We start from the raw sequence: 15,383 nt of genomic DNA, 5'->3' as shown, positions 1-15,383 counted from the left end.
TATGTACCAAAGAGGCGAGTCTTGAGCAAAGCTGTGGTATTAGGCATTTCTCTGATTGAGGTCATATACTTAGACTTGTAACATCCCCATAGCATACATACCTTAACTGTGTATTGTCCTTAATATCATTAACATAATTACTATTTTAAAACCTATAGTTCAACGGTATTAGCATTCCTAATCAGTGATGTACATCTGGGGATCTGCAATTTTTTGAAGGACTACAAGTTATTCATGTTTTGCATGGTGAGGATTGAAGTTCCCCAAGAGCCAAAATTAATCTAATTGGCCATGATTGTTAATAAAGTATCTAATTCTCTAAAACCTTGGTTGTCACCCCTAAAAAAACTAAAATATTCATAACCGCTGTAACAATAACATTAAGCAACTATGTAGGATAACATTGCAAACAGGTTTAGTGTACATTGTGAGTAGTTTGCGGTAAATGTAATGGTGCTAGTTTGCAAAGTTTTCTAGCATAGTTGCCTAAATGAGGTAACATGTATGTACAGGATGTGTATACAAGGGTCTTTGATTATAAACTCACACACATGTTCCATTACGATGCTAAACAGCGCCAACCTTTCATACAGGAAACATGGCGGTGGCTTACACTATCAAGAAAGCTTTCAGTAGGATTGAGGATTTTTAGCTCTGCTTATTCCTTATGTGAAATATAGTTTGTTTTTTCTTTTGTTTTGTTTTTTTTGCCATTCACAGAACTTGTATATCACGCTCACACAATCCATCACATTCTGTGAACTTGTGGAGCAATTCAATCAACTGCACCAGCACCCATTCAAAGAGTGCAATGCACTGTGGGACAATAATAGTAGGAGATCTGTGAATGGCAAAGAGAGCAAGGACAGCACAACTTTTCTCAGTAGCAGCTGCTGCAGTTAACCCCTTACCAGTGTTGGAAGACAGCCACTCAGGACAGTATGCGTTCACTGTGAGGAGGCACAAAGAGGATTTTTAGCAGAAGCAGCCGCATGCAGCTAAGGGATACACACCATTGCACATAATTATTGTGTATGGTGATGTACCCCCTTCAGCTTTAACTTTCAACCAACTTGGAGCAAAAGTGGTATTGCTCACCAGAGTTGTGGCCGATTTCTTCACCATCCAGAGTTTCATATTTTTTGATAAAACAAATCTCTCTTTTTGACAGGCCAAAGGGGAATGTCAACAAACTGGTAAGGTTGCATATTCAAAACAAAACATAGGAAGCGTCAATGCGCCAGGAAGATAGGGACATAAAAAATGGGAAACTTAATATCCACAGAAGCCAGAAGGTCTCCCAGATTGTGGGATACAATAACTGACAAGGCAAATTCCATGTGGAACTTTTGCATCTGGAAAAAGATGTTGAGAGCCTTTAGATCCAGGATGAGTCAGATGTCCCCCTTGGCCTTGAGTATGATGAACAGGTTTGATTAGAACCTCCCCCATAACTTTCGTAATAAACTTGTTCAGGGGTTCACCGAAAAGGCAAGAGGCATTTCTTGCACTGATGCGCCACAGACCATCATCTGAGCCAAAGGTTCGTCCGCATGTTGCGGATGTTTTGAGGAACATTGCAGGATGTTTAGAATATAACAACTACTAGCCTTTCAACAAAATAGATTTGGGCTAGAGGAACGAGCTCCATCTGCTGCAGTAAAAAAGGATCTTTTAGGCCAGATCCAAGATACTGTGATTTAACCTTAGATCAGACAGCTGAGCCTGGCAGATGGACAAGGTAGCAATGGCAGGTTGTAGGGTGGGACCTGTGAGTAAAATAAAGGTCTTAGAAAGGGCTTCTAAGCTTTAATCTGTCAGGTCTTAAAACACAGAGATGTCCCTCAACAGGAACAGCTAGAATCTTGTCAACACAAGAAATGGATCCACCTTAGGAACCCCTCCTCCATAGGTTATAGCTAGGCAAAACATTTTGGAGAAGCAACGGCTTTACCAGGGTTAGATTAATCACTATATACAGTAAGATCTGTTGCAAAAGGGAATGCACTGGAAAAGTCTTTTCAGGCGGGGGAATTTTTTTAGAGAACTCAGGCTGATAAGTTAAAGCCTACCTGGTGCTCATAGCTTCAAGTCTAAGCATTTGTAGACTGCTTTAATAAGGACAGAGATGGTTTCTTTAAAGTATATGTGAACCCTTATCTTGTGAAACAAGAACAACCCGAGGCCAAACATGAGTGTATATAATTATAGATATATTGTAAGTGATCACATGACCACTGTTCTCAGCTGCTTAAGGGCCTTAGAGATCTGTGGGGTACAGACTGCAGGGGAGCCTGCCAACAGGAGGCAGAGAAACACACCGATCTAAAGAGCTGTGTAAAGGGGGGGTGTCATCACAAGTCTGACCACTGGAGGACATGCAGGGCTCTGCTCTCAAAAAGTATGCAAAGAAGAAAACTGAGATGGATGTGCTTTCATGCCTAGCGTGATCAGTTTGAAAAGCAGGAAGACTGACAGGATTCACCAGGTATTTCACACAAAGGAAGCAATGCAAAGAGAACGTGATACTTTTTAATACAAGTACATACATGGTAACAGACGCATGCCAGGAATATGAAATGCTGGGGTAAAATTAGGGTTGCTGAAATTATTCGCTGCACCGATGCATCGCGATTCGGGTGTGCCCGATGCAGCATCGATGCATGCGAACGGTAAAATCGATTTCTTGCCCCGCCCCTCCCGGGAGAGCGCTCCGTGCGTAAAGCTGTTACTTAGTATGTGTATATGCCGTTCATGTGACTCTCGACCCGCCTCTCTCCTCTCACATCTCTCCTGATGTCATCCCCGCCCAGGCACCCACTGACTGGAGCTATCAGGTCAGAAGAGAGGCGGGCGGGGCTGACATCAGGAGAGACGTGAGAGGAGAGAGGCGGGCCAGGAGTCACATGAGCGGCATATACACATACTAAGTAACAGCTTTACGCACGGAGCGCTCTCCCGGGAGAATTCCCTGCAGACCTCAGGAGAGACGTGAAATGCAAGAACACCGGCGTCTGGAATGGAGATGGTGAGCAGGCAGATCGCCCTGCTCATTACAGGCTGCCACCAGCACCGCAGTCTCTGACCATCTCCTGTAGCATGTCCACAGTCTCTGATCATCTCCTGTACTATGTCTGCAGCGTCTGATCATCTCCTGTACTATATCTGCAGTGTCTGATCATCTCCTGTTCTATGTCCGCAGTCTCTGACCATCTCCTGTAGCATGTCCGCAGTCTCTGACCATCTCCTGTAGCATGTTCGCAGTCTCTGATCGTCTCCTGTAGTAGGTCTGCAGTCTCTGACCATCTCCTTTAGTATTTTGGAAGAGAGCCTGGAGCTCCTCTGTTGTCTCTTTTTTTCTTAAGAACAGATAGAATAAAAAAAATGTTCTCACGACTACTTGAATTTTTTTTGTTGAAAACCATGAGCACTTTCGGACTTACGCTGTAATCATGATGCATCGTGATGCATCGCGGAATCGAATCGAATCGTAGACATGATCATCGTAATCGAATCGTGAGGCCAGTGAAGATGTGCACCCCTAGGTAAAAAGCACTTTAAGTTTTGAAGTTATGCCTACAGATTGAGACTTCTGTACAAGTATAATCCTCCTCATCCTCAGTTACGGTGTAGAAGCAACTTAGGCCCTAGGCAATTCAGAGAAAGACTCTGGAGGAGAAGGGGTGGAAGCATACTTGCCAGTGTCCTGAAGGCAGCAGCATAACCCAATGTAAGTGAATACTTTATCATGTGTCCCCTAATATAACAGATAATAAATGTAGTTTGTTTCTTTCTAATACTGAATGCAAACATAGACCACTGACATGGTTTAGGGCTACACTTTACATATGTGGGTATACATATTAGATATATTAAGGTTGGTTTAAGGGATAATTAATCATCAAGATGATCCCCACTTCTGTGTATGGACATTTTATGATCCAGCTTTAACGGATGTGCTAGCCTTATCTTATATACAGTACTGATGTTTATCTGCTAGCAGCATGATGTCAGGGTCCAAACATTAGGAGGGCATCACCACAACATGAAGAGACAGGACAAAATGGGTTGCGTAGTTTCACTAAGAGTAACAAAGAAAGGTAAACAACTTCTTTTTTACTAGAAATCAATTATAATGCAGACCTGTCAGTAAATAATGGACCCAATGACTCGCATTTAAATCCCATTTCCTATGACATGCTCTGTAATATTCACAGCTTTGGTACTGGTTGGGACACTTACCAGGTTCAGACTAACCGGAGTGTGAGCTTTGGGAACTGGGTGATTATACAGAGTCTTCAGTATATCATTCAAGTCATTTTCCTGAAAGGACAAAAATACAGCATTAATACATCTCAAACCTTCACTTAAGGCAGATATATGAATTTAAATCATGGCCTTGAAAATAAAAAATATTGCAGTATCCCCCAAAGTCACTGGTCTGCTGGTCACCAGCAGTTCAGTACTGCATGGGAGAATGCCAAGGACCCACAAATTCCAAAGCATCAGGCAGTGGAGGAGTGCTTGTGGCAGGGAATAAGGTAAGTATATCACCTTATTCATTACACAAACCCCCCACCACCACCACCACCCCAGGTAACACAAGCAGTTAACCCCTGATTTTTTTTCCCTGGAGTTCAGCTTTAAATCTTTTTCTTTATTTGTACATAGGCACTCCTGCTGCATACGTTTATGTTCTTAGACCCCTGATGTCTCCTATACCCTCTACTGAAGCTAATAGAACACAGACTGTGTGTAATGAATGAACACGCGCATGTTGCAGTATCATGCATTGATGTGCCATTTATTTTAAAAGGTGACCTTTTCATCCCATCTGAGGTAATTCAGCCTCTTCTCCCCAAGTACAATGCTGGGCCAAAAGCTCTGCACTGTACACAAGGATGTTAATGGACCGCTCACAAGTCAGAACACGAGAAAGAAGATTTGAGTGGCAGCTGCCAAGGGAAGAGAAGAATGGGATAAGTAAAAGTGCTTTTAATGGGTACCCTATTCATAAACATGCATTTAACCCTTGCAGTGCTGGTGAAGATGCACTGCAAGGTAAAAAAGGGAAGTTTCTTTTCCACCAGAGGTTACCTTTAACACACACGTGAAGCTGGCCTGAGGTTGGATAGAAGCAAAAACCAAACAGAAATGCTAATTCTTTTATACTCAACTACAATAAAAACTGTTTTGGCTGGTGTTCATCTTTAAAGAATTCAAAAATGCATAAAACACAAAATTTGCATTATGCACAAAATGAGTACATGCATTAAAGAATAAAATTATGTAATACATTCAGGTGAAAAAGTAAGTAAACCCCATGGAAACTGAATTTTTTCAACATATTTTAACAAGCAAACATTAGCTCTTCAAATATTGTCCACAGATCATTCTTTGATATAAACACATGGGAAATTGGCCTTTTCAATCACTTATTCAATAAAAGGATGAAGAAATGTAAAATGTACCATGAAAGAAGCACACCCCTGGCCTCAGAAGCTGACACTGTCACCTATAGCTGGATACTTCTTGTGGGCATTTTGCATAACTGTCCACCAGTCTCTAGCATCAACTCAATAAAACATTTGACCATTACTCCATGCAAAGTTCATTTAGTTGCAAGCTTCGAATCCCCCCACAGCATTTTAAAGAGAATCAAATCAAAACTTTGACTAGATCAGTCTATAATCCTCTATTTTTTCTTTTGATGCATACTTTTGTGGATTTGCTAGTGTGCTTTGGATCATTAAAAAGTTAAAAGATCCATTTCAAGGTCAACCTTTGGACAGATGGCCTCACAATCTCCCTACAGTGGTTTTAAGAGCTAAAGATGTTTTACCTTAATGTATTCTCTGCATTTCTTCTTCATAGGCCCAGAGACAGTAGTGGGAGCAATAGGCTCCTGCTGCTGTCAATCACAGCCAGTGAGGAGGGAGCGGGGGCAATGGAGCGGCTTGCTATGGTGGGCACTTGGCAGGGGTGAGAAGCCAGGAGTGCTGGCTGGGGCCCCGAATAGAGGAGGATCGGGTCTGCTCTGTGCAAAATCATTGCACAGAGCAGGTAAGTATGACATGCATTTAAAAAAAAAGATGAGTTTACAATCGCTAAGTAAAAACTTTAATACGATGCTAAATTCATAGCAAACTTCACGAAGCAAGCTGTCCAGGCCTTTAAGCAGCAAACCATCCTCAAAGCAATTTTCACCATGCTTCACAGTATGCGTCTAAAAACATTAGAGCGAGAGTACAGTTTGCCATTGAGCATAACATTTTCACCATGCTTCACAGTATGTGGTTCTTCTCTCAACATGCTGTGTTTGGTTTGCACTAAACATGTCTACTGCCATCAGTCCACAGAACATTGTTCCAGAAAACCCAGTCTCCATTTACATGTTCAAATTGTACTCTTGCTCTAATGTTCTATTTAGACAGCAATTGCTTTTTTAAGGGCACATATTCAATGCAGGTTACATTTGCAAAACCTCTTTTAGACTCCTATTAGCATCTGACAGTCGAGTTGCTGGTCCGACCAGTCCTGGACAAATGCTAATTGTAGGTTATTTTCCTTACAGTGGAATGACTTCAAATAATTTGGTAATCTTTTAAACCCCTTGCTGGACCCATAAGCATCCATAACTTCTTTCTTAGAGCCTTAAAGAGCTCTTTTGATCTTGGCATGATGACACTACACATTAATAGCAAAGAGAACACCACACCCCACCCCAGATATCTGATGTTTAACCACTTAACAACCGCGCTATACCCAAATGACGGCTACAGCAAGGCTTGATAACTCTGGGAGGGCATACTATGACGCCCTCCCAGAAACACGCTCCCGCGCGCCCCCTGGGGCACGCACAAGGGAGTATCTGTGACCGCCGGGTCCTTCATAACTGATCATGGTAAACGGCCGCTAATAGTGGCCGTTTACCACGACTGCTCCGTCAAATGACGGCACGATCACTTGTAAACAAACCGGCGTCATGACCGGTTCCTCTCTCCCACAGCGCCACTCTGTGCCCATTACAGAACTCATCCAGCCATCCATACTCAGCCCCATCCATACTCATCCATGCTCAGCAATCCATTCTCAGCCATCCCATCCATACTCAGCCATACCTAGAAACACCCAGCTACTGTATACCCAGCCATACTCAGCAATACCCAGCCATACCCAGTCATACTCAGCAATACCCAGCCATATTCACGAAATACCCAGTCATACCCATTCATGCTCATTCATGCTACATCCATGCCACTACAGTGCCCATCAGTGTCTCACAAAAGTGTAATAGGTAGTCAAATTAGATTTGACATTTATGCCCCTAGAACACCTGATGGTGCTCATTGCATGTCTGGCCTCTGTATGTGGCCAGGCTGTGGAAAAGTCTCCCACATGTGGTATCGCCATACTCAGGAGTAGGAGAATCTATTTTGGAGTGTAATTTTTGGCATGTACATGCTATGTGTTAGAAATATTGTATAAATGGACAACTTTGTGTAAAAAAAAATGCGTTTTTATTTTTTCCCCACATTTTCCAGAAACTTGTAGAAAAAAGGATATGTTCAAAAGACTCATTATGCCTCATAGATTATACATTGGGGTGTTTTCTTTCCAAAATGGGTTAATTTTTGGGGCGTTTCCATTGTCCTGGTGCTCCAGGACCTTCAAAAGTGCAAGAGGTTGTCAAGAAAAGATATGTGTAATTTAAGCGCCTAGAACGCCTGACGGTGCTCCCTGCATGTTAGGCCTCTATATGTGGCCAGGCTGTGTAAAAGTCTCACACATGTGGTATCCCCATACTCAGGAGGAGGAGTAGTAAAATGTGTTTTGGGGTGTAATTTGTGGTATGCATATGCTGTGTGTGAGAAATAAACTGCTAATATGACAATTTTGTGAAAAGAAAAAAAAAATCTTGATTTTGCAAAAAATTGTGGGAAAAAATTACAACTTGAAAAAACTCACCATGCCTCTTACTAAATACCTTGGAATGTCTACTTCCCAAAAAGGGGTCATTTGGGAGGGTATTTGTACTTTCCTGGCTTGTTAGGGTCTCAAGAAATGAGATAGGCCGTCAGTACTTCAGGCGTTATCAATTTTCAGAGATTGGCACCATAGCTTATTGACTCTATAACTTTTACACAGACCAAATAATATACACCTATTTGGGTTATTTTTTACCAAAGATATGTAGCAGTATAAATATGGCCAAAATTTATGAAGAAAAATTATAAATTTGCAAAATTTTATAACAGAAACTAAGAAAAATGCCATTTTTTTTACAAAATGTTCGGTCTTTTTTCTTTTATAGCGCAAAAAATTAAAACCCCAGCCGTGATTAAATACCACTAAAAGAAAGCTCTATTTGTGTGAAAAAAAGGACAAAAATTTCATATGGGTACGGTGTTGCATGACTGAGTAATTGTCATTCAAAATGTGAGCGCGCTGAAAGATGAAAATTGGTCTGGTTAGGAAGGCGGTTTAAGTGCACAGTGGGCAAGTGGTTAAATAAGGCTCTAACCTGCATACTTCCCTAAGAAGGTTCTCATTTCATTCTAATTTATTGATTTGATATGGTTTTAAATGTTCTTACTTTTTTCTATGTGATAAATCTCCATTTTTGTTTGTTTGCATTATAGAATAAATACATCAGGTCACTTTTATGTCTCATTTGTTCAAGAATATTACCTTCATATCTAGGCACTGTCTGAGCAAAGATCTATTGTCTGCCTGTTCAAATATGCTGAAAAAGTCTAAGTCAAAAATTTCCATGGGATGTACTTACTGTTTTGCATGACTGTATTGGGATTGTTTCAACAGAAAGTACTGATGAATAAAATGAATTAAACAATCAAACCGTTAATTTTCATAAGCTATAAAGAAAATAAATTGTTACCTGCTCTTTTACTAAATAGTCAGCCAGTGTATTTAATAGTTTGTAGTAGACTTCAAACCAGGGAAGATAACTGAATGGAATAAACACATTATTAAAAGAGAGCATGACCAAAGCATGAGCATATACATTTCCATATATACATCACACACATATTTACACACACGCTACTAAAGTCAGTGGCAATGCTTAGAACAGTTGATTTATCTGCCAGCAAAGACACTGTACTATTCACTGCAGTGTAGAGCCATTTATCATATTATTGTATGAATATTGCCATCTACTGCCTAATGAAAAATAGCCTGTCCCTTGTGTGGGCATCTCCCTCCTCTGGGCAGCAGATTTATGTCCCTGTTACAAAAGGATAGTGAGATGCATGGCTCTGTGCAAGAGAGGTCATGCATTTCAATGTCGTGTCAGGCTGGCTCCCTCACGGCAGAGCCGCAGTGTTTGGGGGTCATTACAAAGTGTATAGAATGTATGATGAGCTTTACATGAGTAGAGACTGGCATGCACAGGAAAGCCTTGTTCTCTAGTGCAAGATATGAGGTCAGGGTGCTGACTCGACTTACTGCAGAAAAGTTATCACAGCTATGTTAATATTTATGAACTGTGGATATAATATATATATATATATATATATATATACACACACACACACACATACATGTGAGGTGTGTCTAAAACGTTCGGTGAATGGTATCAGCAAACAGAAGATACAGACAAATTACCTTCCTACCTCTCATGCGTCTCCAACACCGGTTTCTCCAACTTGTAGCAGAACTTGATGTTCACTTGTTGCTCCATTGCACTGTAACCCTACCTCTCATACTGATTACGGTCGACCGCCCCAGCGGGTTTACGCTAAGGGTCACGTGTACTCCAGGCTTGGTGGGGCTTTTTCACGTGTCTCTGGATATAGTGCATATGGGTCCATTCACCAAACTTTTTAGACATACCTTGTGTGTGTATATATATATATATATATATATATATATATATATATATATACACAGACATACACAGTGGGGACGGAAAGTATTCAGACCCCCTTAAATTTTTCACTCTTTGTTATATTGCGGCCATTTGCTAAAATCATTTAAGTTCATTTTTTTTCCTCATTAACCACTTCAGCCCCGGAAGGTTTTACCCCCTTCCTGACCAGAGCACTTTTTACAATTCGGCACTGCGTCGCTTTAACTGCTAATTGCGCGGTCATGCAATGCTGTACCCAAACGAAATTTGCGTCCTTTTCTTCCCACAAATAGAGCTTTCTTTTGATAGTATTTGATCACCTCTGCCGTTTTTATTTTTTGCGCTATACACGGAAAAAGACCGAAAATTTTGAAAAAAAAATGATATTTTCTACTTTTTGTTCTAAAAAAAATCCAATAAACTCAATTTTAGTCATACATTTAGGCCAAAATGTATTCGGCCACATGTCTTTGGTAAAAAAAAATGTCAATAAGTGTATATTTATTGGTTTGCGCAAAAGTTATAGCGTCTACAAACTAGGGTACATTTTCTGGAATTTACACAGCCTTTAATTTATGACTGCCTATGTCGTTTCTTGAGGTGCTAAAATGGCAGGGCAGTACAAAACCCCCACAAATGACCCCATTTTGGAAAGTAGACACCCCAAGGAATTTGCTGAGAGGCATGTTGAGCCCATTGAATATTCATTTTTTTTGTCCCAAGTGATTGAACAATGACAAAAAAAAAAAAAAAAAATTACAAAAAGTTGTCACTAAATGATATATTGCTCACACAGGCCATGGGCATATGTGGAATTGCACCCCAAAATACATTTAGCTGCTTCTCCTGAGTATGGGGATACCACATGTGTGGGACTTTTTGGGAGCCTAGCCGCGTACGGGGCCCCGAAAACCAATCACTGCCTTCAGGATTTCTAAGGGCGTACATTTTTGATTTTACTCCTCACTACCTATCACAGTTTTGAAGGCCATAAAATGCCCAGATGACATAAAACCCCCCCAAATGACCCCATTTTGGAAAGTAGACACCCCAAGCTATTTGCTTTGAGGCATGTTGAGTCCATGGAATGTTTTATATTTTGACACAAGTTGCGGGAAAGTGACAAATTTTTTTTTTTTTTTTGCACAAAGTTGTCACTAAATGATATATTGCTCACACAGGCCATGGGCATATGTGGAATTGCACCCCAAAATACATTTAGCTGCTTCTCCTGAGTATGGGGATACCACATGTGTGGGACTTTTTGGGAGCCTAGCCGCGTACGGGACCCCGAAAACCAATCACTGCCTTCAGGATTTCTAAGGGCGTACATTTTTGATTTTACTCCTCACTGCCTATCACAGTTTCGGAGGCCATGGAATGCCCAGGTGGCACAAACCCCCCCCAAATGACCCCATTTTGGAAAGTAGACACCCCAAGCTATTTGCTGAGAGGCATGGTGAGTATTTTGCAGCTCTCATTTGTTTTTGAAAATAAAGAAAGACGAGAAAAAAAATTTTTTTTTTTTCTTTTTTCAATTTTCAAAACTTTGTGACAAAAAGTGAGGTCTGCAAAATACTCACTATACCTCTCATCAAATAGCTTGGGGTGTCTACTTTCCAAAATGGGGTCATTTGGGGGGTTTTTTTGCCACCTGGGCATTCCATGGCCTCCGAAACTGTGATAGGCAGTGAAGAGTGAAATCAAAAATTTACGGCCTTAGAAAGCCTGAAGGCGGTGCTTGGTTTTCGGGGTCCCGTACGCGGCTAGGCTCCCAAAAAGTCTCACACATGTGGTATCCCCGTACTCAGGAGAAGCAGCAGAATGTATTTTGGGGTGTAATTTCACATATTCCCATGGCATGTTTGAGCAATATATCATTTAGTGACAACTTTGCGCAAAAAAAAATAAAAAAAATAAAAAATTGTCTCTTTCCCGCAACTTGTGTCACAATATAAATTATTCCATGGACTCAACATGACTCTCAGCAAATAGCTTGGGGTGTCTACTTTCCAAAATGGGGTCATTTGGGGGGGTTTTGAACTGTCCTGGCATTTTATGCACAACATCTAGAAGCTTATGTCACACATCACCCACACTTCTAACCACTTGAAGACAAAGCCCTTTCTGACACTTATTGTTTACATAAAAAAATAATTTTTTTTTGCAAGAAAATTACTTTGAACCCCCAAACATTATATATTTTTTTTAAAGCAAATGCCCTACAGATTAAAATGGTGGGTGTTTCATTTTTTTTTTTCACACAGTATTTGCGCAGCGATTTTTCAAACGCATTTTTTGGGGAAAAAACACACTTTTTTACATTTTAATGCACTAAAACACACTATATTGCCCAAATGTTTGATGAAATAAAAAAGATGATCTTAGGCCGAGTACATGGATACCAAACATGACATGCTTTAAAATTGCGCACAAACGTGCAGTGGCGACAAACTAAATACATTTTTAAAAGCCTTTAAAAGCCTTTACAGGTTACCACTTTAGATTTACAGAGGAGGTCTACTGCTAAACTTACTGCCCTCGATCTGACCTTCGCGGCGATACCTCACATGCATGGTGCAATTGCTGTTTACATTTGACGCCAGACCGACGCTTGCGTTCGCCTTAGCGCGAGAGCAGGGGGGACAGGGGTGCTTTTTTTTTTTTTTTTTTTTTTTTTCTTTATTATTATTATTTTTTTATCTTATTTTTAAACTGTTCCTTTCATTTTTTTTTTTTTTAATCATTTTTATTGTTATCTCAGGGAATGTAAATATCCCCTATCATAGCAATAGGTAATGACAGGTACTCTTTTTTGCAAAAATTGGGGTCTATTAGACCCTAGATTTCTCCTCTGCCCTCAAAGCATCTGACCACACCAAGATCGGTGTGATAAAATGCTTTCCCAATTTCCCAATGGCGCTGTTTACATCCGGCGAAATCTAAGTCATAAAATGCTCGCAGCTTCCGGTTTCTTAGGCCATAGAGATGTTTGGAGCCACTCTGGTCTCTGATCAGCTCTATGGTCAGCTGGCTGAATCACCGGCTGCATTTTCAGGTTCCCTGTTGAGACAGGAGAGCCAGAGAAAAACACGGAAGACGTTGGGGGGGGAGGGGCATTCCCTCCCACTGCTTGTAAAAGCAGTCTAGAGGCTAATTAGCCGCTAGGATTGCTTTTACATGAAAGCCGACCGCTGGCTGAAAAGAATGATACCAAGATGATACCTAAACCTGCAGGCATCATTCTGGTATAACCACTCAAAGTCGTGAATGGCGTACCTGAAGACAAAAAAATGGTTAACAATAAAGCACAGTAAACGGTAAAGTATAAAAATTGCATACCTGAAAAGCAAACATGATAAAACATAATAACAATAAAACATTGCAGAATAGAATACAGTAAAAAAGAGCAGAACAATAGAGAGAGAATAGAGAGAGAGAGAACAATAAAACGACAACTATTTTTTTTTATTTTATATTTTTGTATGTGTTTTTTTTTTTTTTTTTTTTTTTTTACACTTTTTTTTGTAACTAACTTTTATAACGGTAACTGGTTCCAGGTTCGGGTCTCTCAAAATGCGATGGCATCTTGGGAGACCCTGTGAAAGTGTGTCCTAGTCTGTGCAATGCTGTACCCTACGCTAATACTCAGCTAGTGAATGGTAGCGTTCAAAACATTCACCAATGCAAAGACCAGGATTGTCAGGACAGGAGGGACAATAATAGCGGGTGTCACGCCTATATCCGCGCTTGCTGCAGACACAACATCTTTTTTGGGGGGGTTCGTTGGGTAGGGGTACTCGGGAGGACATAAAGAAAATGCCTCTCATGCAGCCGACTGCATTTGGTTGGGGATGTGAATGGGGGAAGTACGGGCGCTGCAGAAGCGGTGGGTTCCCAATTAGGATTGGCGAATGCAGCAGGAAGGGCACTATGGGCACGACGGGCCTGTGTTTGTCTTCTTGGTGGCAGCGGGACACTACTTGTGCTTGCCACCTCACCAGCTTGAACTGCACTTATGGGACTCGCCACGTCACCAAGTGTTACTGCAGTGCTGGTTTGACTACGACCGGGGTGTACTAGGCCGCTGGCGCTTGCCAGTTCACCAAAACGCTACCAAAAAAACTGTTAGCGATCGCAGGGATCAGGCCTGACTCTGCGAACGCTGCAGTTATGCGTTTAGTGTTTTGTAAGTGTCAGTGATCGATCGATACTGCACTTGGCTGGGCTGGGCCGGGCGGAGGGGCAAAACGCAGGTGCTAGCAGGTATCTGGGCTGATCCCGCTAACACTGCGTTTGTGGGAACCCTAAACTGCTGGGGACGCTAGTATAGATCTGATCGGATCAGATATTGATCCGATCAGATACTATACCACTAAGGGAGGCATATGCTGCGTGCGTGGGTGTTAGCGGTACTGGCGCTAACCTGACACTGCTTGGGGCTGGTGCTTGCCAGTTCACCAAAACGCTACCAAAAAAACTGTTAGCGATCGCAGGGATCAGGCCTGACTCTGCGAACGCTGCAGTTATGCGTTTAGTGTTTTGTAAGTGACAGTGATCGATCGATACTGCACTTGGGTGGGCCGGGCAGAGGGGCAAAACGCAGGTGCTAGCGGGTATCTGGGCTGATCCCGCTAACACTGCGTTTTTGGGAACCCTAAACTGCTGGGGACGCTAGTATAGATCTGATCGGATCAGATATTGATCCGTACAGATACTATACCACTAAGGGAGGCGTATGCTGCGTGCGTGGGTGTTAGCGGTACTGGCGCTAATCTGACGCTGCCTGGGGCGACGCATATCACCGCCGGGCGATCAGGGGGCTAAACTTTTATTCGGTAATAAACGGCGGGTGCCCTGACACTATAAAAAATAAACGAACTAACCAGCGTCACTCGTAACAGTTATACGGTGATCAGTGGTGAAAGGGTTAACTAGGGGGAAATCAAGGGGTTAAAACATTTATTAGGTAGTATATGGGGGTCCCTGTCGCTATAAAACGCTGACGGCGAACCTAAATATTTACCTCACTAACTAGCGTCACCAGCGACACTAATACAGCGATCAGAAAAATGATCGCTTAGTGACACTGGTGACAGGGGGTGATCAAGGGGTTAAAACTTTATTAGGGGGGGTTAGGGGGGTATCCTAGACCTAAAGGGGGGTAATACTCACTGCCCTAACACTGTAACTGTCACAAACTGACACTATGCAGTAATCAGAAAAAAAAAAAAAAAAAAAATACTGCTAATGTCAGTTTGTGACGGGGGGGGGGTGATTGGGGGGGGATCGGGGGGCGATCGGGGGGGGATCGGGGGTGTAAGGTATGCCTGGCATGTTCTACTGTGTGTGTTTGTGTTGTGTGCACTTACATGTCTTCTCTCCTCGGCGCTGGACGGAAACTGCCAGACCGAGGAGAGATGACATCACATCCTCTGCCTGTGTGAAACTACACACAGGCAGAGGAGGATTCCCATTGGCTGGGAGCGATCGCGAGGGGGGGGCCACGATC

The 15,383-nt window shown here is 41.9% G+C and overlaps 1 protein-coding gene across 6 annotated transcripts in view; it reads right to left on the bottom strand.

Moving 5' to 3' along the window:
• DENND1B (DENN domain containing 1B) overlaps positions 1 to 15,383 on the bottom strand; it is a 422,418-nt gene that overhangs the window by 219,101 nt on the left and 187,934 nt on the right. For all 6 annotated transcript variants that reach the window (XR_012235321.1, XM_073592973.1, XM_073592974.1 and 3 more), the window contains exons 6-7: positions 8,900 to 8,969; positions 4,243 to 4,323 (exon numbers count right to left, since the gene is read on the bottom strand). Coding sequence is in view for 5 of the 6 variants with exons in the window: in XM_073592973.1 (XP_073449074.1) it covers positions 4,243 to 4,323; positions 8,900 to 8,969 (151 nt within the window). In the remaining variant the exon portion in view is untranslated. The remainder of the gene's footprint in view (positions 1 to 4,242; positions 4,324 to 8,899; positions 8,970 to 15,383) is intronic.

Source organism: Aquarana catesbeiana, linkage group LG07 (assembly GCF_042186555.1).
Source record: "Aquarana catesbeiana isolate 2022-GZ linkage group LG07, ASM4218655v1, whole genome shotgun sequence".
NCBI lineage: Eukaryota > Metazoa > Chordata > Amphibia > Anura > Ranidae > Aquarana > Aquarana catesbeiana.
This window is presented reverse-complemented; position numbering and strand designations above follow the sequence as displayed.